This window comes from Eschrichtius robustus, chromosome 11 (genome assembly GCF_028021215.1).
Source record: "Eschrichtius robustus isolate mEscRob2 chromosome 11, mEscRob2.pri, whole genome shotgun sequence".
NCBI classification, from domain to species: Eukaryota; Metazoa; Chordata; class Mammalia; order Artiodactyla; family Eschrichtiidae; genus Eschrichtius; species Eschrichtius robustus.
In genome coordinates, this window is record NC_090834.1 from 12,924,391 (window position 1) to 12,952,054 (window position 27,664).

Sequence of the window (27,664 nt, forward strand, 5' to 3'; positions counted from 1 at the left end):
GACCATGGCAGAGGGTCGCAGCCCAGAGGGGACCAGGTGGCATGTCCTGGCAGGAGTGGAGGGTCCCCAGTGTTCCTGCAGGGGGTCAGAGAGAGGAAGTGGCTAGAGTTGTTTTTCTCACTTCTTCCCCTGGGGTCTGTGTTTATATGACAGTTGTACCCAAACGTCTCACTTCTGAGAGTATCTGAGTCCACGCTTCACTGGCCTCTTTTTGGAGGGTATTGCTTGTGGCCTGGAACAGAGAGGGCGGGCAGATTTTGTTCTGAGTCACACAGCATACCTACTGTGGAGACAGATGAAAGTGAAGTGTTTGGGCCCCGAGGATGCAGCCCCCTGTCCTGGCACTGCTTGCATTCGTGTCCCTTACTACTGTTTCTCTGTCCTTTGGATCCAAGCAGGTTATTTCTACCTGCTCTGAGAGAAATAACATAAGGCTGTATGCATCTTGTTCGCGCTGCTGGGACAGACGTGACTTTCCGAAGCTGTCTTCCATTGCGATAGTCAGGTGGCTGACGGGACCTTAGCATCTCAAAGGCCTTGGGTTCAAATCTCAGCTCCACCAGGACTCAGTTGACTTAGGCCAGCGAGTTACCTTCTTAGAGCTTCAGTTTTCTCATCTATTAAATGGGGATAATTGAACAGGTTGCTGTAAGGTTTAAGTGAGCTCATACAGGTAATGTACCTAACACAGTGCCTGGAAGTTGGCATGCAGGATTAAATGATCAGTAGCCACTTCACTCCAAATCCTAAAATCCAAATCGAACTGAACCCATCATTCCCTTTAAGATGAGAAGCAACTCCATTGTCTCAGGGCGGCGGGGGATCTTCCTCTGAAACCTGGGCCCTCAAATTACAGGGTTATTTGGCTTGTGTGAGCCAATTAATAGCCCTCTGTCCTGTGGGCCTCTGCGGGCACCTCACCTTCTGTCCCGGGGGCTGCTCAGCTCAGTGAAACCTGTGAGGACAGAGGCTCACACTTTCCTGATGGGAAGAAAGTGAGTCAGGAGGAAGCAGCCCAACTGGTTGCTGAGTCGTGGAAAATAATTAAACTGGGGGAGAGAAAAAACACTTGTTTAAAAAATCAGGCTGGGTATGAATGTGTAGGGTGTGGCCCCCTGTATAATTAGCTGCTCTGCCGGCTCTGGGAGCTGCTTGCCTCTCCGGGCCGTTGAGTCAGGCTCGCCTGCGGCCCCTCCTCTCCGCTCCGCCTCCCCTCTCCCTGCAGGTGTGTCTCGGGCTCTGCGGCTGCCTGTCTCACTCCTGCCGAGACGCCGCGAAAGGTCACCCACCGCACCTCCAGCGAGCCCGACACAGACCAGCCAGGCGACCCACAATGGAAGCTGCAGATGTCTCCAGGAGCGATGGGGCCAGCCCGGAAGCCAGGGGTGCCCGCAGCTCGCTGAGCCCCAAGGGCAGCCTGGAGAATGGGGCCAAGGCCGAAGGCAAAGAGGCCAAGATCACCAACGGGCACGGCAGGGAAGCGGCCGAGGGCAAGAGCCTGGGCGGCTCCCTGAAGCCAGGCGAGGGAAAGGGCTCCCTGTTCTTGGGCAACGAGCGGCGGCGGCCCATCATCCAGTTTGTTGAGTCTGTGGATGACAAGGGCCCCAACTACTTCAGCATGGACTCTGGAGAAGGCAAGAGATTCCCCTACGCCAGGCTCCAGCTGGGGGCCACCAAGAAGCCACCCGTCACCTTTGCCGAGAAGGGGGAGCCGCACAAGTCCATCTTCTCAGAGCCCCGCAAGCCCACGGTGTCCGTCACGGAGCCTGGGGACCTCCAGCGGAACAGCTCCCCCCGGGCCGCCTCGAGCAACCTCCTGTGCTCCAAGTTGGGCTCCGAGGAGGTCCTGTGCGACTCGTGCATCAGCAACAAGCAGAAGGCCGTCAAGTCCTGCCTGGTGTGCCAGACCTCCTTCTGCGAGCTGCACCTCAAGCCCCACCTGGAGGGCGCCGCCTTCCGTGACCACCAGCTGCTCAAGCCCATCAGGGACTTCGAGGCCCGCAAGTGCCCCCTGCATGGCAAGACCATGGAACTCTTCTGCCAGACAGACCAGACCTGCATCTGCTACCTCTGCATGTTCCAGGAGCACAAGAACCACAGCACCGTGACTGTGGAAGAGGCCAAAGCCGAGAAGGAGGTAACAGCGGGCCCCTCCAGGTCTCTCCTCCCTTAACGCGTCCTCCCACCTCATCTTCTCCACTGGGGGTTCCCAGGGTCTGGGGCTTAAGTCTCTGCTGTCCCTTGTCCTTTCAGAAAACAGTTCTTTGCCCTCCCACCCCCTCAGGAGACCAGGCATCTCCTAGATGAGCAAATGGGGGCTCAGCAAAGATGGGGGGCTTGGCCAAGGTCATAGGATAGATTCAAGTCAGGTCAGGAAATCAGCACTCAGTCCTGGGCTCTGTGTCTGGCTGGGTCTTTTTCTTTCTTTCTTTCTTTCTTTCTTTCTTTCTTTCTTTCTTTCTTTCTTTCTTTCTTTCTTTCTTTCTTTCTTTCTTCCTTCCTTCCTTCCTTCCTTCCTTCCTTCCTTCCTTCCTTCCTTCCTTCCTTCCTTCCTTCCCTCCCTCCCTCCTTCCTTCCTTTCTTTTCTTTTCTTTCTTTCTTTTTTACTTAAGGGAGAGAGAATTCTTCCCACCTGAGCAGGGCTGGCTCCTGGGATGAGTCATGGGTGAGGAGAAGGGAATTTGAGGACCACTTCAGGGCCCTTTTTTTCTGGCTTCAGAGTTGGCTTTTGCAGTCCGGTGGCTCCTTCTTGTTCTATCTGATCCCCCAGCCAGTCTCTTGACCCTCCCCGTGGCCTCCTTTATCCTTCCCTCTGCTGCGCCCCGTGTGCTTTGTGTGTGTGGTTGTATGTGGACATACCTCTGCCTGTAGGTAGACACTCCTGGGGAGGGTTGGAGCTGGGGGTGGGGGAAGGGGTGTGTTATATTCATATGTGGATGTTTGTGTATGACTGTATATGTGATACGTTAAGTGTGTTTGTGTTCTGTGTATGTGATTCTGCATGTGCTTCTGTGGGGAGGAGTGGGGGCGTGTGGAAACCTGTGAACATGGACACCTTACACCTGGAGAGCGTGTGCTGGACCAAAGGCTCAGCTGTGGCTGCCACTCGTGACTCCACAGATGCTGGGCTGGTGCCCCCGCGGCAACACAGCTCTGTGACGTGGGCAGTCTCCAGCCGCTGGTCAAGGCAGGGCACCTGACTTTCTGCACCCCGCAGAACGGGGCAGCACAGGACACCTTCTGGGCCCAGCCTTCCTAACCGGGAGTCTGTAGGTTACTCTCTCCTACCCACACCCCTGGGGCAGGAAAGATGAGTCAGAGATGAGAAAAGACTCAAAGATCCTTTTCAGAAGCCTCATTTGGCCCAGGAAAAAGGTGATCCCAGTTTCCCTAACTCCCTGACCCCAGTCTGGCTTCAAGCTTCAGACAGGGAGATGGAGATGGGGCAGGGGCCTTGGACCCCGCCTCCAGGACCTCACCTAGGAAATCAAAACAGAACGAGGGCCAATCATACTCAGCCACCACAACCAAGACATTGCAGAACCCCGGGCTGTGTCTTAGGAGACCTGACTTCCAGTCCTGGTTTTTGCCTCTAACCAGCTGTGAGATGGTGGACAAGTCCCTTCCATTCTCTCAGGCTTGGTTTCCCTTCATGTGAAACTAAGGGATTGGACTAGATTGGAAGTTTTCAAATGACCCCTGGAGCCCTAGGATTCTTGGGAATGTCTTTGAGGCATCAGGGATGAGGAGGGGGGCAAATTGATGCCAAGAAGCCAGGGGATCCCTGTTCCCACCCCCCGTGCAAGCAGCGCATGCTCTTATCTATCTGTAGGGTTTGGCCCCAAATTTCATCTGAAACAAGGGTATCTCCACTTAAGAAAAGCCTGAGTGCCCCTGGAGGACAGGACGGTGTTGGGCAGTTTTCTCTGGTGGCACCTGGGACTTGGAGTTCATGTTCTAGTACTGGGACAGGACTCAAAGACACAGTTCTCACCCTTGAAGGCTCATGATGTAGGTCAAGAGGCAGAGCTCAGACGCACAAACCATTCTGGGGCGCATCCCCCCACTTACACAGCAGTTGCTGTAAGTAAACATCAACTTGCAGAGGACAGAACGCCAGACTGGAGCATTAGCGATCTCGTCAGTCTGCTCTCCACCTTGCATGGGGGCACAGGCCCAGAGAAAGGAAGAGACCTGTCCAAGCTCAGTGTTTGAGGAAGAAGTTCCCTGAGTCCTCTTCCAATGTTGGGGAGCAACTTAGGGGAAGGGTTAGGGTTCCCTTGAGGGGAATGGGATTACAGGGACTCAGGGGAAAATGTCTGATTCACTGGAGTGACTTTAGGGGTGGGAGCTTCAGACTGTATGTGTGTGTGTGTGTGTGTGTGTGTACACCAGCAGTGTAGGTAGGCAGGGACGGGTGGTGCCGGGCAGCTGAGTGGAGATGGAGATGGAGCGGAGCATTTTGTCCCGGTCTGGCTCTGCTGGAATGTCAGACGTGAGGGACGTTGGCACAGAGCAGTGTTAGATGGGTTGACAGATCAAAGTGGACTGGCGTGTCAATCCTGGCATCCTTTGGAGGCAGCCGTGCAGACTCAAGCATTAGGCCCCACACAGCTTTTTGCAAGGAGCCCCGTCCAGAACCTGTTCTGCAGCCTGGTTGGTGAGGCCCAGGTGAGGTGATCGCTGACCTATCTTGGTTACTTGCACAAAAGTGTAGACAACACCCAGGGCTGCGGTGCTCATCTCTTGGGCTTCAGATCTTGCTACAGACTCCGAGCAGAGGCAGTGCTGGAGAAAGGCCACTTGGTGTGCCAGCATGACAATCCTTCCTCTGCTGACCCAAGATCAGAAGGTTTCCAATTCCACTCCGAATGTCACAAGGAAGGTCCCACAGATGTCCTGTGGTCCACCCCTCTGCCTCTGGGCGTTTCCCAGGCTGGATTAGACTGATGAGATTGCAGTGTACACATCCATCCTTTCCTGTGTCTCGTGGCCCTTCCTTCTGCCTATCCCGAGTGCCTTCTGCTGCATTGGGTCAGGGTGGAGGATTCCTGGCCATGGCTGCTTGCTGCAGGGCGGCCTGCCTGTTGTGGGTCCTCTTGGGCTCTGGGTTGGCAGCCTGACAAGGCGCCGGGAGGAGTGCTCAGGCCAAGCATTGCTCTGGAGGGCGAGGTTCTAGCTCGTCAGCGCGGCTCAGATTCCGTGCCTCGGTCGCTCTCCTGACGCCATCATTTGGCTCGGTTCCTCTCTGTCACCATGGCCTGTGGCTTCGCTTCTGGTCTCATTGTCCAATTCTTCCTTGAAGGCTGAACTGCCGGGCTGCTGGGCGTGGGCAGTTGCTGCTCATTGAGTTTTGGGAGCTGTGCTGGTCTGGGCTTTTGGGGCTCTTTGGGTGGACAGCCATGACTGGGGTTTGGGAAGAGGAGCCAGGCGAAAGGCCTAGGGTGCGGTGGCAGGTGTTGGGACCATCCTCCCCAGAGATCCTGGGGGAAAACTTCTGCTCTGGGACAGGGTGGGTGAGAAAGGAGGTGGGATGAACTCTGTGGGCGCTGGGGAGGAAAGGACAAAATAAAAGAGGTACAGACACAAGAGGCGGGGAAGGAGGGTGCCAGGGAGGAAGGCAGGAGACACCCCTGTCTTTATGGAGTACATCTATGTGCCAGGCGCTAGCTTGAGCATTTACACAGTTACTCCTGACAACAGTCCCACGGGGTGGGAGTAACTGCTTCTATTTTATAGGTGAAGAAATGGGCTCAAAGATGCCAAGAAACTTACCCAACGTTATAGCACTGGGAGGTGGCAGAGCTGGGATTCAGATTCATTGTGGCCATAGCCCAACCTGTTTTCTCTCCACCATTTTAAATGTTGTTTTTATAGGGTTGGCAGTGGCTCCTTGGGGTCACCTGGGAGGTTCTGATTCAGGGGGTCAGGGCCTGGGATCTGTATTTTTAAGTCACCCTCAGGGATTCGAATACGTAGTCAGCTTGGAAATCAGGAATCTAGTCCAGTTTTACCAGGAAGAAACCGAGGCCTGGGAGGTGGGGTAACATGTCAAGGGCCCAATGCTGGTCTGGAGATAGTCTGGGTGATGCTCTTCCCACCCCGTCTTGCCCCTTCCCCATCCTGACACCCAAGGAAGCAGAAGGAACGGTGTGCCCCGACTAAGCAGACTAATACTGGGCTGTTTGACATCTGTGTGGAAATGGGGAAATCTCTCCAGCACTTCAGATTCTTTTCCATATAATCACCATTTGTCTGAAAGTACAAATTTGGCAATTAACTGGCTCATTTGGCAAATGTCACAGCCAACGGCCTGTGTGGTTAATTCAGACCAGGGGAGGATCCTTCGGGGCCCTGTCTCCTCTTCCCTGGGGGCAGCGCAGGCACGTGTCCAGGTGAGTGCTCAGGTGTGTCTGCACTTGAAGGCCCCGTCCGTCCGGGCTGAGACACCACCAGCCACTGGCCACCCCTCTGCTCCCCCAAGGCCGGAAGGATTTCAAGGCTGTGTGGTCTACACAGGCCCGTCCCAGGCAACCAGGCGAGAGGCAATCGACATGGAGGAGTGTGGGAGAAGAGAACAAAGAAGGCATTTAGGGACAGGCCCAGTCAGGGTGTAGGGAGTGAGCTGGGGAGAAGGAGGAAGTCGGGAGGGAGGTGTAGACAGGGGTGGAGCTGAGGGGAGCTGAGGCCCCGTCAGACGTCAGATTTAATCAGATTTCAAGGGAGGAGGGAAAGAAGGAGAAAGCGGGGCCTCAGGGGGTGATGGGGAGGGTGTAGGGAGGAGAGCAAAAGAGGCAGAGTTGATGAATTGCCCCATCCGTGAGGTGGGGGAGCTTGGGCAGGAGTGAAGGGCACGGATGATGTCCTGGAAGGTACAGAGAATAACCCAGAGGTTGAGGCCATGTAACAGAGCTGAGTCCTGTTGCTGTGTCGTGGTCTTCCCACTTCCTCGCTGGGAGAACTCAGGCAAGCTCCTCAGTGTTTCTGGGCCTCAGTTTCTGCATCTGTAAAATGGGGATAACGTGGCTTGCCTCCCCAGGGGGCTTTTGCAGATGAAAGGAGAAATGTGGGCACATAGTGGATGCTCAGTAAAGCAGTTGGGGTCCTTCCTTCTAAGGTTGCAGGAGAACCCAGTATTTTGGAGCCTTCCTATGTTTTATTGTTTCCTATATCCTGCCTTTTCTGGCTTTTGTGCAACCCTGCCAGCAGGGAAAAATTGCCAAGGGCTAAACAGATGCTGGACACATCCCCAGAGGTCTCACCCCAAACCCTCTTCTCCTGACAGGGTAGCACTCATCCCAGAGGTGAGAGCAGACCCTTCTAGTAGCACAGAGTTCCCAGCCCAAGGTCCCTTCGGAGATCCCCGGTGCCCTGCAAGTCTGGCCTTGCAAGGCCCCTCCCAGCCGATGTTGACTTCCCTGGTGCCCCAAAGAAACCAGGAGACTAGTCTCTCCTCCGCCCTGACTGATGTTTCCGCCCACTGCTGCAGACAGGGCGGCTCCGCTTTTGACCCTTCTCTCGCCTGTTTCCAGATCGGCTGCCTCTCCCTCCGGCCCTCCCAGGTCACTGGCCGACACCTCTGGCTCTCCTCTGTGTGGCCCCCGCTAGCCTCCCTCTTCCCTGCCTCTCTTGCTCAGGATGGACCCCAGGGGCTGACTCCTGCTACTCTTGGCCGAGGCTCTTCATTGTTCTAGAGCCCCTGGACTCTCCCTCCTCTGTACTCAGTGCCTTCTTCCTCCCTCTTGGCCAGTGAGTCTGTGCTCTGTGGGCTAGACCTTTCCTCACCTTAATCCCCCACGCCCCACAGCTGCCAGCAGGTCCCCCGAGCACCTCTGCTCACTCCGCTGGCTCCTCACCTCCACCTTCTCTAAGCAAACCTTCTCCCCTCGCGCAGGGGGTTAGCCTGCCTGCACCACCCCCTTTATCCTACCTCCTTTCTGCTTTCCCCAATATCCTCCAATCTTCAGTTCCCCACCATCTAAGCCTCTACTTTGCGTCTGCAGCCCAATGTCTTGACCTCCCTCCCCCAACCCCCGGACGATTCACTCTATCCCGACTGTGCACGCACCACCCTTGGGCCCCAGCACAACGGCACACTCTCATCTGCACCCCTGAACACCACCAAGACCTCACCTGATTGCACCTGCCCACTCCCCTCACTTACCCGTGCCCTGTGGGCCCGCCCGTCACCCTGTCCTCTCCCCTCCGAGCCCGGCTCCTGGTCCATGGAAGGTGCCCCACCCAGCAGTGGGGATGGGACCACTCGTCAGCGCTTTCTCTCTGCCAGGGGCTCTCTGAGAGCCTCACTTGCCTGATCCGAGTTCATCCCACACCTGGCTGCGAGATGGCCCTCATACTACCTCCACGAACAACGGAGTGACCGAGGCACCAAGTTTGGTAACTTGTGAAGGCCACCTGCCTAGAGGTGGTGGTAACTGGATTCAAAGCCTTGGAGCCCCAGTCCTGGACTCTGGGTGGGCTCCCTCCTGGATCCCCCAGGCTCATTTCATGGAAGAACTGCCCTGCCCCTGCCCCCCGCCCCCCCAGACCTGGGGGTGGGAGTGAATGCACTTTTGTTCTCTGCTTTCCTTGCTCTGGGTGCTGAGGTAGGGTGAGAAGCCCCAGCGCCAGCCGCTCTATCGCTGAGCTGGTAAGGACGTCTCAGCTGCCGGGGGAGGGGTGGCTTCCAGCGTCCCATCCCCCTCAGGCCGTGCTTGCTGGGGGTGAGGGGCTCTCCAGGGCTGGGAAGGGTGCCCAGCACAGACCCACTGGCCGGTCTTTAGGCTTCTTCCTCACAGACCCACCTACGAGTCCCAGGCTTCTCAGGAAACTTCCAGGCCACCGGCTCTGCCAACCTCGGAGTTCCGGGCTCTTGGCTCTGGCCCCGCAGAGAGTCTCCGCTGCCCACATGGGGTCTGGGTCCCTTGGCTCTCCACCCTCCCACCACCGTGTCTATCGACAGCTGGCTTCTCCCAGCCTTTGTCCAGCGACCAGGCCAAATCCTCTTCTTCATCCGCGTTTACTCCTCCTCTTAAACATTTTCCATCCCTGGCGATGGCATTTTCCGTGTTGTGGGATTTCCAGCACGTAGCTCGTGGGGCACATGCTTTCTGAGAAGAACTTAGACTCTCTGGCCCGGGGAGCCCAGGGGTGTGGGCAGAGCGGGTAGGGTTGGAATCCCGGGCTGTCTGTCCGGGGGCTCTGCAGCTCCTGCCCGAGGCCTTCCCACCTTCTCCACCAGCTTCTCGGCCCTCTGGGCACTTTTTCAAGAAAGCCGGGACACTCTCTCCTCCATCAATCCACTTCCCCGGGTGTCTGCACAGGGACCCACCAGCAGCCCCCTGGCCTGGGAGGGTATCCAGGAGGTGTGACGTGTGCGCCCAGCTGCTCAGGACTCCTTGCCAAGAGAGCTCACATTCCTGGTGGTTTGTGGCTTCCACATCTTGACTCTTCTTGTGGTTCCTCAAGGAGATGGCTGGGACTCTGTGTTCAAAACCCAGTGTAGTGGGGAGACCGGTGAGCACTCCGGGGTGTTCTCAGATGCCTTGGTCTTCCTGCCTTCAGGTGGAGATCACCCACCTGTCTTCCAAGCTGGCAGGTGCTTTGGGAGCACTAGTGGGGAACCCACAGAAGAAAAGAGGTGCCTCTTGGCTGAACTGGATTGACCTTAGCTTCACGCCTCCACTTTTGTCTCTGTTGTAGCTGCTTTTCAGAGAAGGACATTCCTCCGATGGAAGGAAACCATTATCCATACTTTCCGTATCCATCAGAGCTCATGTCCCAGCTCATTCCTGATAGATCCTCTTCCCAGCCCACCCCACACCCTGACAGCCCATGTTCTCTTCCTGAGCAGGGGTGCCTACAACCTCTCCTTCTCTTCTCCCATCCACCCTCACTGCCTCACTTGCTGGCCTCTCTCCTCCCCCATGGACCCCAAATAAAGTCCCGATCTTGCCCAAACTGCAGACGGCACTCCCTTTCCCATAAACAGGTTTATAGCTGTGCCTGCCCAGACGGAGTCCCCGCTGGCGGCAACCCAGGCTCCTGCTTGCAACACAAGCCTCACGTCATGTCATAGAAACGCTGTGCACTGTTACTGCCATGGGACACTCCCTGGGCTGGGCTCTGCTGAGCTGGGCTGTGTCCCCTTTCTCCCCTAAGCTGCTCTCTGATGGTGCCAGGTCCATTGAAAGGAGTGGGAACCCCATAAATGAGCTTCCTTCCTGCTCACGTTGGGTGGAAGGCCTGGCAGAGGGTCAGCCTTATGAAGACATGGCTGGGCCGCCCAGCCCCAGAGCCCTGAATTTACAATGAGATGGCGTTTGACTTGTTGCTGGATCCTCGGTGACTGGCGTGGTGCCTGGCATATCCGACGGCCTGATGAGCGTTTGCTGAATGAACGGCTGAAGGGCTGAGTGGTGGACCCTGCTCGAGTTTGCCCCCTGGGTGGGCCCACTCCCTGACTCTCTGGTTCTCTTCCACCTCTTCCCCCTGACTTCTCCTCCAACCCCGGCTCCTTCCCTGCAGACAGAGCTGTCGCTGCAAAAGGAGCAGCTGCAGCTCAAGATCATCGAGATCGAAGATGAAGCTGAGAAGTGGCAGAAGGAGAAGGACCGCATCAAGGTAAGCAGCCCCCAGGGCTCTCCCCAACCTGTGCTGCCTGGAAGAGGCAGACCTGGGCTCCAGCTCGAGGTCTCAGGCCCACAGTTACAACCCACACTCGTTTCTTCTACGTTCTCTTGCCCCCTTCTAAGTGTGGGCCAGGCATCCATGTTGCCCAGCACCTAATGCTCATTTTACATCATCCCAGCAAATAAAGACCCTGGACCAACTTGTCCTCCAGTGTGGCTTCCAATGTCCACCGATGTCTGTTCTGCCCACCAGGCTACCCAGCCACCAAATGCATGCTATTTTCCCTTTCCTTGTGTCAGTGTGGCTAGATGTATGTCCGCCATGGTTTGAATGCTTGTAAACTACAACCTGAAATCACTGACTCTTGACCCTGGCTGCATAAACAGCTCATTAATTCACTTTCTGAATGATGTTTGGGTCTGGTTGAAGTTTCAATGGACACACCCTGACTCATCTGGGAACTTCTGGGCCCACGGAGTTACCCAAGGGTGGAATGATGGTTCATGTCAACCCACCAAGGGGGAGGAGCTGCTGACAGATAAGGAAAGGTGGGCTGTTAAAAAAACCCTGGCCATCTCTATCGAGAGATGGCATCCCTCAATGATGCCTTTGAATGAGATTCTTGGTTGAACAGGCTTGCAGGGTCAGGGCAGTAGAAATGCCCTGACTCTATGTTGGGAACCTAAAGATGCACCCTCTAGGGAGATTTTTAATTCCTGAAACCGTCCTTCCTCTCTCCCCTCACTCTGGACGCAGAGCTTCACCACCGATGAGAAGGCCACCCTGGAGCAGAACTTCCGAGACCTGATGCGGGACCTGGAGAAGCAAAAGGAGGAAGTGAAGGCTGCACTGGAGCAGCGGGAGCAGGATGCTTCAGAACAAGTGGAGGTGATCGTGGATGCTCTGCATGAGAGGGCCAAGGTGCTGCAGGACGACAAGCAGACCAGGGAGCAGCTACACAGCATCAGTGACTCAGTGCTGTTTCTGCAGGTAACAAGCAGCTCCTCTGTCATTCAGTCCCTCACTCCTTCTATCCACTTACCCAGACCCTCATCCAGTGTCCATCTGTCCATCCATCCATCTATCCACCATCCATCTATCCACCATCCATCATCCATCCATCTATCCATCTATCCATCCCTCTAAGTTCCATTCCATCTGTCTATTTAATTTTTCCATCCAAGCCATTTCCTTACCTACTTTAAAGATGGCACACAAATATCACTTTGTCCCAACTTCAACTGATAAGTACAAATAGTGCTCCAGGCTCAGTAGGAAACAGTTCTGTGATCGATTAGTGATGCCTGCACTGGGGATGGGGGGTGTGTGACATACAAGCGCTGCATATTTGTTATCCTTCATCTTATCTGTCTGTCAATTCCTCCATCCATCCTTCCACCTGCTGGACTGTTTTGGGTACTGCATGCCCAGTGCTCGATCAGGTGCTGTGGAGAATAGAAAGGTATAAGACATGGTTATTGCCCTCAAGGAGCTGCAATCCGGCTGGGAAGATAAGACACGTACAATTAGAGAACAATATAGAAGAGAGTGTAATTAAGTGATAAAGCGTATGGTTCAGGAGATAAGAGCCTGTGGAAGCTCTGGGAAGGGCAAACAGGCTGGAGACAGCTTTGTGGAGGCGGTGGAATTTGAACTGGGTCTTGAAGGCCCGTTAGGACTTGAGATGAAGGGATTCTCCAGTGAGAGGGAAGGGAGGTGAGAAGTGCCAAAGTGTAGAGGCAGTGAGTGGGCATGTGCAGGGGGAGAAACCACCATGACCGACCCACACGCTAGTAATTCCTTGCCTTTCTTTGGTGCTTTCACGCCCAAAGACTTCACAGCTTGTGCCACACCCATAAACCCCTGTGAGGTAGGCACAACACACCCAGTTTAAGAGATGGGAACCACGGAGTCACATGTCTCGGTGCTAGTGCCATTAGGGATATTAGCATCTAGTGGATTTTAGTTGAACCCTTTCATTTTACAGAAGAATAAGAAACAAATGCCTAGTGGGAAAAAGTGGGACTAGTTAGTAGCAGAGCTAGATCTAGCGGCCAGCTCCTCTGCCTCCTATACTGAGTCTTCCAGCTGGACCATGAAAGCCCCGTGCAGAGAAAGGTCCCCATAGCTCCCAAAGACCCAGAAAGTTAATGGCTTCTTTCCTTTCCTGGTAGGAATTTGGTGCCTTGATGAGCAGTTACTCCCTCCCCCCGCCCCTGCCCACCTATCATGTTCTATTGGAGGGGGAGGGCCTGGGGCAGTCGCTGGGCAACTTCAAGGACGACCTGCTTAATGTGTGCATGCGCCATATTGAGAAGATGTGCAAGGCGGACCTGAGCCGTAACTTCATCGAGAGGAACCACATGGAGGACGGTGAGTCCCCTCTTGTGGACAGGCCCCAAGGCCATGGATGTTTCCTCCCAGGTCAATTCCTGCTGCCTGGTGCAGGCTGACATCGAGCCAGCTGGCCCCTCACTGTTCCCAGCCACCCATCCCACTTAAGGGTGTTTGGACTAGGATTCAGGGATGGTGCCCCCCTCCCTTGAAGTTGCTGCCACAGTTATGCAGCTATTACAAGGGGCCTCCAGGGCAGGAAGCATCCCAGGCACTGGCTGCACAAATGTCTGCTCTGTGGGTTGTCCATCAAACTCAGGGATTGGTTTCATTCAGCTCTGCGTCTGCTTGGCGGACCCAATCCAGCAGCTGTGTAGATGCTGCAGCTTGTAAGGGCCAGACTCCAACCTGGTGGCTTTGCAGGTTCCAGGGGACATGACCTAGAACGGCATGTGTGCTTGGAGGGAGAACTTGCCTGTCACCATGGCCGTGCTGAGCAGTGTTGAGCCCAGAGGTGGACTTGGCCTGGTGGCCCGGCTGGGGATGGCTGGGCACAGCGTGTCTCGGTGACTCACCAGCTCCCCTGAAGTCAGCTTCTCTACTGAATCACTCTGTCCTCTGCAGAGGCAACTGAATCATCTCACAGCGTCCTAACATGAGAAACTGCCCCATTAAATGCTTTTCCACCAGTCCCAGCCCAGTTCCTTTAGGGCCTGAAGCTGGACACTTTCCCCAAGCCCCACCCAGTGGCCCGGGCCTTGAGGTTGCAGCCTAACTAATGACTTCTTGCCCCAGCACCCCGAAGGCAGTGACCCTGGTCTTTGGTCTCCAAAGGGAGCATGTGATTCTTTGGGAGATGAGAAGGGGGTAATAGTGCGCAGAAGGGCTGGGACTCAGGGGGCAGCGTCTGTATATCTTGGGGATGGTGACGTCACATAGTGTCCCCGTGAGATGTGAGGGACATTCAGTCACACCTGAGGACAGATAAGCCATTGCAGCAAGACCATCATTTGGCGTCAAGTGGCACCTGGGTCCTGAAATCCTCCTAATGACCATGGCGACCGTCCTGAGGGGACGGCTCACAGCGACTGGGTGTTCCCTGGATGCTGGCTTTGTGTGAACACCCCCCTTACACTATCTTAGTCTCCCTGTGGGATGAATTGCACATCACAGATGAGAAGGCTGAGACTCAGAGAAGAAGCTTTTCAAAGGGCACATGGCTAAGCAGGGGGCGAGCTGGGTTTCACGCTCCGCTGTTCAACACCCCCACCTGGTGTCCTCTCATCTGAGAAGCAGCTGCTGCTGGTGGCCATGCAGAGGAGCTGGGAGTGTGACGATCATGACCCCTGGGGTACACGCCTGGTTCGGGAGCCCCTCCGCTGAGGTCTGGTCGGACCGATGAGGACAGCCCCGACCGGGTTGGGGTGGCCCGTGAGCCTCACAGGGACCACCCCCCACCCCCGCCTGCGGCCCGCCCACTGTGCCATTTCTAGGTCATGATTGTGCTGGCCATGGCCTCTGTGCAAGTGGGGCCCTGTGCCCTGTCCAAGGTGTGCTGGGAAGCGGCTGCCAGGAGAGGATGGGTGCTACTGATGTCAGCAGCCCTGCACCTGTGCCTGGGGCCCCGGGCCTCCATGTTGGCGTTTTGTCACTGCTGTGTGCTTGGGAGTGTGTCTGGCTGTAGGAGGTGGGGCCTGGGTGGCCGGTGAGTCAGACCTTGGAGTGACCGTCTTCTCTCCCTTGATTGCGGCCTGCCCACCGGACAGACCAGGGACTCAATCCCCACCATCAGAGGTGTGGGATCTGAGACGCACCAGAGTATCTTCATCCTGGGCTTGGTGGGGACGGGGCGGGGCCAACATCGAGGAGGATTTCCATTTGTCGTGAAGTGCCTACTGCGTGCCAGGCCCCTGCTTGGCACACGTGATGGAGATGAAGGATGAGTATCCTCACTCCTCCTCTTGCCCAGGAGAGAGGGAGAGGGAAGGGCAGAGGGAAGGTAGGAGATGGGGCAGTAGCAGGAGAACGGACTGGGGCAGAGGGCAGTTGGGGAAAGGCAAACTTGGAGCCACAGATTTGTTTGGGTTCAGGGGTCTGCCGGTGGGTGTAGGGGGGAGTCAGTTAGGGTTAGCTACCCCTCCTGAGTAGCTCACTCTCCCCTGCACGGCTCCGCAGCTGGATCCCTGGCCATGGAGGCCAATGCTCATTCCATCTCCTTCCTGGGCTGCCAGCAGTGGCTGAGACAGAGCCAGGAAACAGGGATGGAGGCTCGAGCCCCACATCTGCCCTTATTGGCCATGGGGCAGTGGCTTCACTCACCTCCTGAGCCTCAGTTTCCTTATCTGTCACCTGGGCATCTTCATACCAGCCCAAGGGTTGATGCACACATCAAACAAGAAATGAAACTCAGTAGCACCTTGCAAACTGCAAAGTGCCGTGCACACGTCTTCCTCACAGGGGCTCAGTCCCAGGGAGGGTGGATGGCCCACCACACAGACCCTCTCTCGCCCCCCAGGAGCTCAGGGCCGGAAGGGATGCTGGGCAGGGGGCCACCTTCTCCCAGGTTAGGGACCTCGCCTCTCCCTGGGACAGAAGGGCTATGGGCTGACTCAGCGACGCCCTCAGTGGGCCAGCTCATCCCCCACCCCCTGCCCCTCTGCTGACCCGGCCTCTCTGCTTCCCAGGGTGTGACCATCGCTACATGAACAGCTACAATAACAGCTACAGCAGCGAGTGGAGTGCTCCAGACACGGTGAAGAAATACTCCATGTACCTCACACCCAAGGGTAAGGGAAGGGAGCAGATCCTCCGCTGAGGGGGTGGTCCAGGAGAGACGCAGCGGGCTCCCCTGGGGCGTGACCCTCGTGGATGGGCCTGGGAAGGTCCTGGCGCGTACCTGCTTCCCGGTGTACGTAGCGGCACCTCCTCTCGCCCTCTGCCTGGCACCTGCTCCTCAGCTTCCCTGGCCTGTGTCCACCCCTCCCACCCCCTCGCCTCCAGCCCACACCCTCCTTCTCCTTCCTTCCGGAGGGGCTCCTGGCTGCTGGCCTCAGCCACTCCCATCCACCAGGCTGAGCTGCGTTTTGCTTCTGCGGAGGTTTCTGTGGTCCTGAGGGAGGGCTGGCTTCTCCAGAGCCATCCTGCTCCTCAAGGCAGGGGGGCTGACGGCTGCTCTTTTAAACTCCTCAGCCCGCCCCCCCCCCTTGCAAGCCAGCCCCTCAGCCCTCCTTCCCAGGCCCTGGCGAGGCGCCGCCTGAGGGGCGGCAGCCCAGCTGGGCATGGGTAGAGACCAGCGCCTGCCTGTCCTTGCCCTGCGGTAGCCCGTCACATTCTTTGGCACCAGCAACAAACCACAGCGATGCCCGTTACATAAGGGTGGGTGTGCCCGGTGGATAGAGGGGTGTGTGCATGTGTGTGTGTTGTGAGGGCCCAGGGGTCGGGACAGGAGAGGGTGTGCAGGGAAGGGGGAGAGAGGAGACGTGGGGAAGACGCCAGGGCCTGGAGCGCGGAGCCTCGAGCCCTGGCAACTGATCCACACGCCTCAGGCGCGCGCGCACACACACACGGACCCGGTGGGAGGGGCCCAGGGGAGATGAGCTCAGCAGAGAGGAAACTTGGCCGCCCCTCCCAACTTGAAAACAACACCTGGGCTTCCAGCAAAGAAGCTGGACCTGAGTACCCGGCCCTACATTCCTGATGGGGCCTGGGCCCGGCCGGCCGGTCCTGCTCCCTTCCCTCCCCCGGGGCTCTGTCCTTTGGGTCTAGTTCTGTGAGAGGGTGAGCTGCATTAACCAGCCCCATTCCAGCATCACTGGCCCTGACCCAGACCCTTCTGGATCCCCAGCTTCTGAGGATCAGACCCTGGGGTGGTATCAAGTCCCCCGACTGGCCCCTGCATGGCTGGCCTGCTCTGTAGAAGGCGGAGGGGAGCAGAGCAATAATGGGGGATTGAGGAAAGAGCATGGACCCGCCCAGATGTCACCCGAGAGCCCCGGCCTTGTGACCTTGGGCTGGTCACTGCCCCCTCAGTATCCTCATCTGAGAAGAAGGAGGTTGGACTCAGCTGTTAGGAGAGCTTCCAGCTCTGTTACCGTGAGTCAGGCTGTGACACTTGTAGGGAGAAGAAACAGGTTCGTCCGGTGTCTCCGCCCCTGCACTGGGGACGGGAGGGAGGAAATCTGGGAGCCCCGGGCTCAGGGTAGAGGCAAGGGAGGGGCCAAGGGAGTCAGCAAGGAGATCAGGAAGCAAGGCCACCAAGGGACAGTGGCCTGAGCCTGGGAGCTTTGGGGCAGTGGGGCTGGGCAGTGAGACTTCCAGGAGAGGTTAGTTTCCAGGCTCCCTGCAAGAGGGGCCAGGGGCTCGGTAGAGAGGGCGTGGCTGTGATGGACAGAGGGCGCAGGGCGAGAGGGATGGACTGCAGGGGTGCGGGTTTACAGAAGGACCAGCTGGTGCTCGGCCAGAACGGGAGTGGGGCTGGCTAGGCGGGAGGGCAGGAGCCGATGGAGGACTCTGACCCATGCAGACGCACGTGGGGAACGCGTTGTCTTCACCTGTGAAGTAGGGGTGTGGAGCCCGAATGGGGGAGGGAGGGAAACACCTGTGCCATTTAGAGCTCGTCCCTGGGGAAAGCATCCCCGTAGTGGGGGAGGTATTTGTGGCACAAGCTCATCAGGCCCCTCCAGGTGGCAGCCCTCATTCGGCCCTACACCTCTGCCCCATGGTGGCCATGGCCCAGCTTCCTCACGGGCACCCCATTTCCCAGCCTCTGGAGTCTCAGTCACACAGGGCCTGGCTCAGGAAGGCTCTGGTGACCCTCAAAGCCCCTAATTAGGACAACCATACATCTTAGTCCATCTAGGACTCTCCAGGTTTACACCCGGTACTCTCAGCATAACTATTCATAGCACCCCTTTCACACTCAGAACCATTCTGATTGGAAGGGTAACTTACGTGGTCACCTTATCCTAGACCCAAGGGAGCTGTCCTGGTGGGGGAACAGGCCCTGGCACAGGCAGAGGTCGTTGTCTGGGGGCAAGGAATCCTGCAGTACACCCCTCAGGTCAGAGCCACAGGCCCCCGACTGAGCCAGGTCCCCCTTTCTGCAATGAGAGCCCCTCCTCGTGTACTTCACAGGTGGGGCCAAGACGTCGTACCAGCCGGTGTCCCCCAGCCGCCTCTCCAAGGAGAAGACCTTCAACAATCTGTATGGCACCAAGGGTAGGAGGCAGCTCAGCTGGGGGGTGGGCAGGGCCTGTGTGGGAGCCATGCAGGAGGGGCTGCGGGCTGGGTCATGGGCAGGGGGCCTGGGCTCCCCACGTGAGGTGAATGTGGGGAGCTGGGGTGGGGTTGGGGACCCAGAGACGGGTGACGAGGGGTCCTAGTGGGCTTAGGGCGTGTGCACATGTATGCGCATGTACAGGCGTGTGTGTGCGTGTGTACGCATGTGTGTGACGTCGTTAGGCTGAGGAAAGGCAGCCGGGCACCTCGGCATCCCTGGAAATCCCTGAGTCCGTAGGATCTTCTCCCTGAAGGCTGAGTCAGGGGGAAGTGAACCCCGGGGTTAGGTGTGGGGACTTCCCTCAGCAGATGTCGGGGCTGGGGACCACAGAGGACCTCTCCTGATTTGTGTACTCCTGGGTCGGAAAGTCATACAGCGGTTAAGACAAACTAGGGGAGCAGGAAACGAGAAGTCAGGCATGCTATGAAATGGGCCGTCCCTGGAAACCCAGGAGGTATCGTTGTCAGGGAGGTGTGTGGGTGACTCATCCTTAAGACCCGGGAGGGGTGGAATGGGGGTAGAGACACGGCTTCCCCAGGGAGAGCTGCTGAGCGCAGGGTCCCCTCTGCCCACAGCGCTGAGGGCACCGCTGTGCTGAGGGCAGGGCCGACCCTCGATGAGCCCGGCTTCTGGGGGCTCCTGTGGGGGGTGCCACCTGCGGGGGGCGAGGGGACCGGGCCAGCTCTGCCAGAGTCCCCCTCTGACACAGCACCGGGACGTCTGAAGAGACGAGGAAGGGAGTCAGGGCTCGGTAGTGAGGACCAGGCCCCCGGAGATCTGGAAGGTCAGGGGCACCGTGGGCAGGGCAGTGCCCAAGGCTGTAGGTGCAGGACTGGCTTCACCACAAGCACAGGAGACTGTGAGCTCCGTGAGGGCAGACGCTGGGTCTGTCCTGTTCCCCGACGCGATCCCAGGGTCCAGAAGGTGGGGCTCAGCAAACATTTGTTGAATGAGAGGAAGAGGGGACCAATGAATGGGCGAAGGACAGGGCAAGGCGGATGGCCCCTTGGAGCCTTGGCAGGCGTGCTCAGTGAGGGCCTTGCTGCAGAGTCTGCCCGAGATCCCTGTGGGAGGGGGTCGGCGATGGGGCAGGCCGCCCGCCCCAACCCCATGTGACCGCTGACCCGGCTCCACCCCGCAGGCAGCAGCAGGAGAAAATCGCCAGGGCTGGTGGGCCCCGCTGTGGAGTGAGCTCAACTAAGGGGGAGTCCCCCACGCTCCGGGCTGCTGAGAGGGTGCACTGCCCACAGGGGCTCTCGAAAGCCCTCACGGTGCCCCTGCTGTCCCTGCCACACCGTCCCCACGGCCTCTTTTTGTCCACCTGCAAATGGACACTTGCAGCCTGTTCAACCTGGCAAACAGAATTTCAGGACTTGTATCAGCTGCTTCCGCCTCCAAGTTTTAGCCTGTGTTTGTATTTATTTGTTCCTTTACTCATTCATCCATCCATCAGCTGTACAATGAGCACCTTCCAGGAAGCAGGCTGGGTGCCAGGCATTGGGTGTGATGCTAGGCCAGACGGGCATTCCACCTGCCCCCACAGAGCCCAGTGGGGGACGTGGACCATTAAACGTGCAGTTACAATGCGATATGGGGCATGCGGCTGAGACACATGCAGACTTGGGGGAGGTGACACGGAAGCTGACACCTGAAGCCCCGACACCTGAATTTGCTACACATGGGGGAGCAGGTGGGCTATTCTAGGCAGAGGACCTGGTCTGTGCAAAAAGCCTGGGGCAAGAGAGAGCCTGGTGTGTGTCAAGAGCTCAGAGCGCAGCCTGGTTGGAACGTTGAGTGATGGAGGCCCGCCTCCAGGCGAAGGCAGAAAGTGGAGACAGTGGGGAGGGGTGAGGGCCTCATGAAAGAGCTGAGGGCCGTGCTAAGGACTTTGTACCTTAATCTGAGGGCAGTGGGCTGTTAGGTAGGGCAAGGACCTGACAACACTTTATAGTTTAGAAGGACAACTTGATGGCGGGAAGGATTGGCCAGAAGTGTGACGAGGGCCCAGCAGTATCCTGGCTGGAGACGTGCGGGGGCTGGAGAGATTCACAGAAATGGCCGTGTCCCGGCCTCCGTCCCCCATGCCAAGCTGTCCAGGGCTGATGCCTCTTCCTTTCCCCGCCCAGGTAACTACACCTCCCGGGTCTGGGACTACTCCTCCACCATTCAGAGCTCCGATGACCTGCCTGCTGTGCAAGGCAGCTCTTCCTTCTCCCTGAAAGGTGAGCTCGCCCTATCCAGAGTGCCTTGGACTCTACTCACAAGTTCTTACCTTGTAGGGATCAGAGCCCTGCCTCCACATCTCTGCTGTCAGGAGGGCTGGGCCACCACACGCCGGTCCCTCAGGATGTGCTGTGATACAGGCCTCGGTGTCAGGGAGGTGCGGACACACGACACCCTCTACACCCCCCCCACCCCAGACATCACCAGGGTGCTTCCATCAGGCACCGAGTCTTCCTACTGCAGAAAGTTTACTTAATTTAGTCACCCAGTGACTCCCAGCCTTGGTTGACTCTAGAACCCTGTGACCACATGGCACCTGTCAGCATCCCATGGAGCCAGAGTCCTGCCAAGTCCCTGCTGGGAGAGGCAGATGAGATGATCTCTAAGGCCTCCCAAGTCTGATTCTGCCCCCCAGAGCTCTTTGACAAGGCTGAGCAGCCGATGCCTCCTGTCTCCTGGGGATGGGGTCATCCTGAGGGCCAGGCCCCAGCTCACAGTGGGGCCCACGGCCCTCCCATCTCTTCTGAAAGGTGCATGGGGCAGCTCTGGTGGGCTGAGGTGGGAGCAGGCCTGTCTGCCTTCTGGCTTAGAGACATCCGGCCTGGGAGACAGGATAAGCAGGCTGGGTGGGCTCAGGTGGAAGGGGTGAGAAAGGGGCAGGCGGACCTCCCGGCAGTGGCCTCCAATGGTGGCTTTATCATCCAGCATTCCCTTCCGGGCTGGATCCCGGCCTATACCCAGGGCTGGGATTCTTGGATCTACCAGCAAGGAGATATGACTAGAGGGTCCCAGCCTGCAGGACCCCCAGGCCTGGGGAGTTCTGGGACTTGCCTTGGCCTGTCTGGCTTCCAACAGATCATCCCTGCTCTCTGGTCAAGCTTGGATTGACCGGCAGGTCAGGGCCCTGATCCCCAGCAGGGAAGACAGCCGCCCTTAGGTGTGATTTGGAGCTTTCACGCTCCCTTGCACCTCCCCGTTGGCCTGCAGTCTCCCCAGGCGAAGGCCTTGTCCTAGGAGAGCCTCTCCTCAAAAAACACCAGGACCCGGGGACACCTGTTGTCACCTTCATGCAGATCAGCTCCCCAGATCTGCTCGGAATGGCCTATATGGGGGTTCTGGGCAGGGGCTGCCTGCCTGGGAGGACTGACCCCACCTACTCTGAGGTGGGGGGAGGCAGGGAGTACACTCAGGCTGCCAGCGAGGACTGAGTGAGCGCTTTGAGAACAGCCGTGCCCATGGGACGTGTGACTCCCTCTGGCCCCTCCTGGGACCAGTGCTAATGGCTCTCTCTCCCAGCAGGCACTGGGAAAGTCCCCTATCAGTTCACCACCTTGGGACAAGCTACCACAGAGTTTTCCAAACCACTGGACGGCAGTGGGCTGTTTAAATATCATCCTGGTACCTGCCTGTTTTACATCCCCCCCACCTTTTCCCTCCCACAGCAGGGCAAATGGGACACCCCATGGGGCTCTCTGCCACTTCTAGGGTGTCCTAGTCCCTCCTCCCCAGAGCCCCCTGGAAGAGGATGCCTGCCCCTCGCCCCCTGCCATCCCTAGCCCACCTGCCCCTGGATGCTGCCTGCTATACGGGCTGGTCTCCTGGACCACACCCCTGCCCCGTCCCCATCCCCACCTCTCTCATGGCTGGCTTGGGATTTTCTTTCTGGGAACTGAGAAGTGAGACCTGAATTCCCCCCCTCTCAACCTCCCACTCAGGACCTGAGGAACCCTCTCTTTCCAAGGCTGCCCCCATCCCCAGATGCAGGGAGACCGCTGGGTTCTCTGCTCTGTTTCCACCCCCTTGCCAACCTGGGGAAGGGCCGGCCTCTCTGGCAGTCTGGCAGTGCTGCAGGTGGTTTCTGGGACCGACCAGCTCATCCGCCTTTGAGCAGGCCAGCCTGCCCAGGGCTGCCCAGCCTGCAGGGCTCCAGCCTGCCCCTGCCAAGGCCAGATGCTGTTTATTTCTTGAGCTCCTCCATGTCCAGGTCACAGCCCGTTCCTTCCCGGGCACCACCGCCGGTCCCTGCAGGCTGAGGGCTGACACTGAGGGCACTTTTCAGAGTTCTGGGGACTGCAGCTCCTTACAGACCCGCTGGGCTGAGGGGGAGGGGTGGGGAGGTGGACTTGGGCAGCGCTGCCCTGGACCAGCGCCTCGAGGACCCCAGGCCCAGATGGCACCCATGTGCTCCAGGCCCCCTTGGGCTTGCTGTTTTAACTCTGGACCGCAGCCACATTGCTGCCCCTCTCTGGGCCCCAGCCTCCTGCTCGTGAAGCAGGGAAGAGGGAGCCAGACTAGGCAGACAGGACATGAGGATGGCTTTTGGAGTCCAGCAAACCTGGGTTCTAATTCTGACCATTGATTATTAGCTGTGCAGCTCAGGGCAACAGAGACAGGGAAGACCTATGCGAGTCCCAGCACAGTGCCTGGCACGAGTGGAGCCAATAAATGGGGAGCCTCGTCCACACATTGGGGGCGGGGGGGAGTTGGGATGAGTGCCTAATGGTGGAAATCCTGGCAGGTCGTGCTTATAAAGTGGCTTCCCTGGGCTTTGGGGAGGGGAGGGGTCTGTGGGGTGAGCCTTCAGGGTAGGTGGGGGAAATCTCAGCAAGTGGTGTGATTCTGACCTGGATTGGGGGTGACACTCCCCTGCCGCCTGGCCCAGCCCACCTGGCCTGTTCCTCCTCCTTCTGTCTGCCTTGGTGCCCCCTCCCCTTGGCCCACCTCCTCAGGATTTTCCATTGCAACCCTCCTGACTCCTGCATGCCTCCTCAGGGTTGGCTGCACTTGGTAATGGGCTGGATGGAGCTTGGCAGTCACTTTGGAGGTGGCGTCTGTGCTCCAGCCCTGGGCCCCTGACCGCCAGCCCATGCTCCCTCTGACCAGAGCCTCTTTTCTCCCCAGGCTATCCTTCCCTCCTCAGGAACCAGAGCCCCAAGGCCCAGCCCCAGACTTGGAAATCCAGCAAGCAGAATTATCTGGTGAGTGAGGAGAGCCTGCCTGGGCATGAGCATGTGCAGAATGGGCACTGAATGGGGCTCCCAGGAGCAACCGGTCATCACGTGCCCAGGGCCTGTGGGAGGATGGTGACGTCTCTGGGCCATGGGATGGAGGTGGCAGTGGCCTGAATACCTGCGTACAGCAAAGGGTAGTAAAGAAAGACCCAGGGCTAATAAGCAGGGGGCCTGGGTAAACATATACTTTTTGGGCCTCGGTTTTCTAATCTGTAAAGTGGGCGGCCCAGGATTTTTTTTATGTGCAGATGGTTGTTTGCTGCCTATGCTTGTTGAATGATGGCCAAAATGCTGAGTCCAGGGGACGGGCATCCTAGAGATGAGTCTCGCTTCCCTGGGGGCCAGCTCTGACAGCATAGAAGCCATTGGGATGATAGCGTGGGTAAGGCAGAGGCTGCAAAGTTAGGAATAGATATATTCAGGGTTCGATAGCTAATGACCCTGAGCTGGGGCATCAAAGAGCAGCACGAGAGGAAGCATGGTCTTGGGGTCCAGCCGCCTGCTGACTGTGGGGCCCTGAGTGAGTCAGAGCCCTCTGGGACTCTATAATGCGGTGCTGAGGTGGGGTTGAACTCTAATACCTGTAGACCTGACATGCCTGAGCCCTGCCCGAGACCTCAGCGATCAGGGGTTGTCCTTCATGTGCTGTGCCTTCACTTCCCCGCATGCTCTCCTCCAAGGCCCATGCCAGGCCCTGCTGAAGGAGTCAGCCAGCTGCCTTGGGATGGGGGTGGCATCTGCTGGGCCCAAGGGCTGGAGCCCCCCGGCTCCCTTCTGTCTTTGCATTTGGAGGTCAGAGCATGGAGAGGTGATTTGCTTCAGGTCACAAAGAGTGACCGGGGCTGGTTTAATTGGAGAGAATCTTTAATTTGCTGGCGATGGAGCTAAGTGATGGTGTGTGTAATCTGAGCCAGGCCCAGGGCCACTGCAACAGCAGGGCTGCAAAAAGCAGATATGGAGAGAAAAAGGAAGCTTTCTCTTCCTGGACTTGGTCCTTCCCCTCCCTCCCACTACTTTCCCTCCCTCCCAGAGCCCTGATCCCAGCAGAGAAGGCTCAACATCACCTTGAGATGCCTGGCAGGGCAGGGTTCTGGGGTCCCCAGCTGGCACCCAGCACTGGGGGAATGGAGGCAGGTGCTAGTGTAGGAAGAGGCTGGCCTGGGGTCTGGCCCCAGTCCTCTCACCAGCTGGCCATGCGAGTCATTCTTCCCCTGTGCCTCAGTCTCCCCATCTGTAACATAAGGCAGATGGCCTGGATGCTTTCATAGCTCTTCCAACTTTCATGTGCTGTGACCCTGAGCCAGGGAGGGAACGGGGCAGGGGATGGGGGGTGTGTGTGTGCAGGGAGCACCCTTCCCAGGTGCTCTGTTTGTGCCCGCCCACCACCCTGGACTCTTGACAAGACAGCACCATTCACTGGCCTGCGATCCATTTGATTGACCCAGCCTTCCTGTAAGAAAGGCTTCAGCCATTTCTGGGTCTATTCACTTTGCCTTACTGACTCCTTTGGGGTCCAGGCTGGCACCTGGGGATTAGGAGACCTGGTCCAGGCCCTGCTCTGCCACTGAGTAGCTGAGTAACTTTGGTTATGTCTTTCCCCGCCCTGGGTCTCCATCTCTTCCGTTGTTTAATAAGTGTTTTAACCAAGGCCTGAGCTACGTTCCCTCAGCCCCCGCATCCCACAGGCCCCCAGTCCTGCTGTGGACCAGATGTAGGCAAGGAGCTACTGTAGACACAGGTTGCCAGGCAGGCAGGGCCAGGGCAGGGGCTGGGATCACCCTTGGGGTCTCCTGTACTGGGGTCATTGGGGTGTGAGGTGGGCCCAGGCTCTGACCCAGCTCAAGGGCGAAGCCACTTCTGGAGGCCCTCTAGGGGCCAAGGGTGCTCGCAGGGGCAAGCAGCGGCTAAAATGTGTTCTTCCATTGCAGCCTAGAGGGCGATTTCTCAGGGCCCTGACGAAGTGATTGGGAGGAGAAGGGAGTGCTGATTTTGTGAAATTGCTGCGGGATGTAATACACAGGCTGGCAAGAAAGTTGTCGCCGGCCCTGTCCTGAGAGATGCTCCCTGAATCCCTATGAGAATTCTGGGATGAGAGAGGCGGAAGGTCTGGGATGGGAAGCCCCCAGTCTGTGTTGGGCTGGGGTGGTGGTTTGCCCTCTCTGCACCCCTTCTGTCAGAGGGAATTATGCAGAGAGAGCAGAGACCAAGTCTTGAGACTCAGAAGAGGTACGTTGACATGGATGGGGCTGGGGGTTGAGCTCTGGAGCCAGGTTGCTGGGTCTTGAATCCCAACTCCTCTGCTTGCCAGCTGGGTGACCTTGGGCAAGTTGCTTAGCCTCTCTGTGCCTTGGTTTGTTCATGTATAAAATGGGTACGATAATAGTAACCCACTTAATTGGGTAGCTGTGAAAATTCAGTGAGTCCGTCTATGGAAAGCCCTCATACCAGTTCTGTAGAGTAGAGAACACCATGTTAATGGGAGCTACGCTGGTGCTGGGAGGGGCTTCCTGGGTGTGGAGAGACCGGTTGACGAGGCTGAAGTTCAAGCTCACCAGTCGACTGATGGAGTGAATTCTAATTAGGATGTGAACCCAGAGACTCTGATAATACTGGGGCCCAACTCCAATCCCAGGGTAGATGGAGCTTGTGGGTTAGGCCACAGGCCCCTAGAATTATTGGGGTTCAGACCACTGCTGCTTCCTGGCGGAGGTTAGGGGGTGGGCGTCTGGCTGGTAAGCTCGAGTGCCATCCGACCTCCCTAACTACTGTTTCCCCCGCAGTCGAACTACCGGCCCTTCTACGTCAACAAAGGCAACGGGATCCAGTCCAACGAGGCCCCATGAGTGCCAGGCAGGCAGGAACGAGGCACCGCCACCCCTGCCCTCCCCAGCCGGCCCTGCTGTTCTTGCTACTCTTCTCATCTGGGTGGGAGGGGGCCTGGCCCTCCCCCCGCCCCGCCTTCCCCTGCTCTCTCAGGGCTGCCTGGCCTCCCCCTCCTCCCCATCAGCCACGCTCCATCCAGGCCCCCTCCTGCTTTGTGACTAAGGATCACCATCTTGCCTGTGCTCAGAGGCCAACCCTAATGCGGGTGAGAGATAAGGCTTTTCTCCCCTAACCCGCCACATTCCTCCTTTTGGGTGGGATCCTTGGGGCCGGTAGTGGGTGCCCACACGGTACCAGCCTGCTTCCCCCGCCCAGGCCCCTGCTGTCTTCAGGCCTGTTGGCCATTTCTCTCCAAGGCCCCTTAGCCCGTGATGCTGTCAGTAGGTGCCTGGCCATGACAGCTGCCCATCTCCCACCCACACGGGCCCACTTCTTCCCAGCAGCCTGGCCCCCTAGGAGAAGACTGGCCCCATGTGCCCTGCTCTGGTCCTACCTACCCAGGCTCAGCCTGGTGGGGCTTGCAGCCCTTGGCCACCACAGAGGAAAAGCTCTCAGTGTCTTGGCATCACCCTGCCCGGCCTTGGGTCTCCCCACATCCACCGCGAGTCTGCGGTCCCTGAGGACGGGCTCTCCTGGCTGGCAGGGTGATCTTCGCCAAGATATTCCTTTCTTCTACCTGCTGAGATAAGCGATTCCCTTGACGTGATATACTCCACCCATGAAAATAGCCACCGGCCCAGCTGCTCCGAGGGAAATGTTTCATTGGTTTCATAATTGTGTTTCTCCCTGAGAATGGGAAGTGAGCAGGCTGGCGAAAGTGTGGCTGGGCTGGTAGCCGCAGGTACTTATTTACAATGGTGCCTTACACCCCGCCACACCCCCATCCACTGCCCCCACTAGAGTCTCCCTCTTCCCTCTGACTACCCTCCATGTTACATGTTGTCATGGGGCCCAGGGCCTTGAGAGGAGCTCACACCAGCAGCACCAAGGTGGGGTCATCCCTCCTCTCGCCGTCCCCCTCCCAAGGGCCTATGGGGGCTACGGGGAGGGGGGCCAGCTGGCAGGGGTGGGAGAGGGAGGGAGGGAGGGAGGGATGGAAGAGGGAGGGAGGGAGACATTCAGCTTGGGCTTTCCCCTCCTGAATAAACCATTGATCACTCACTTCTTTGTATTGAACAAGCGTTTCCCTGAGGGTCACCAGATGGACTGGCTGCAGCTCTTCGGAGCACACTTTTTCCACCTCTGATGAGTATGTGGTCATTTCCCCTCTTTCCTCCAGAAGACGTGCTTCCTTTGGGTCTCC

The 27,664-nt window shown here is 57.8% G+C and overlaps 1 protein-coding gene across 1 annotated transcript; it reads left to right on the plus strand.

Moving 5' to 3' along the window:
• The first annotated feature begins 1,333 nt into the window (after positions 1 to 1,333).
• Positions 1,334 to 27,394, plus strand: TRIM29 (tripartite motif containing 29). The gene is made up of 9 exons (XM_068555073.1): positions 1,334 to 2,137; positions 10,528 to 10,623; positions 11,389 to 11,622; positions 12,807 to 13,005; positions 15,651 to 15,752; positions 18,100 to 18,183; positions 20,371 to 20,466; positions 23,369 to 23,445; positions 26,259 to 27,394. The coding sequence occupies exons 1-9, from the start codon at positions 1,334 to 1,336 to the stop codon at positions 26,319 to 26,321; spliced, it is 1,755 nt and encodes a 584-aa protein (XP_068411174.1). The 3' UTR covers positions 26,322 to 27,394.
• Positions 27,395 to 27,664: the final 270 nt, after the last annotated feature.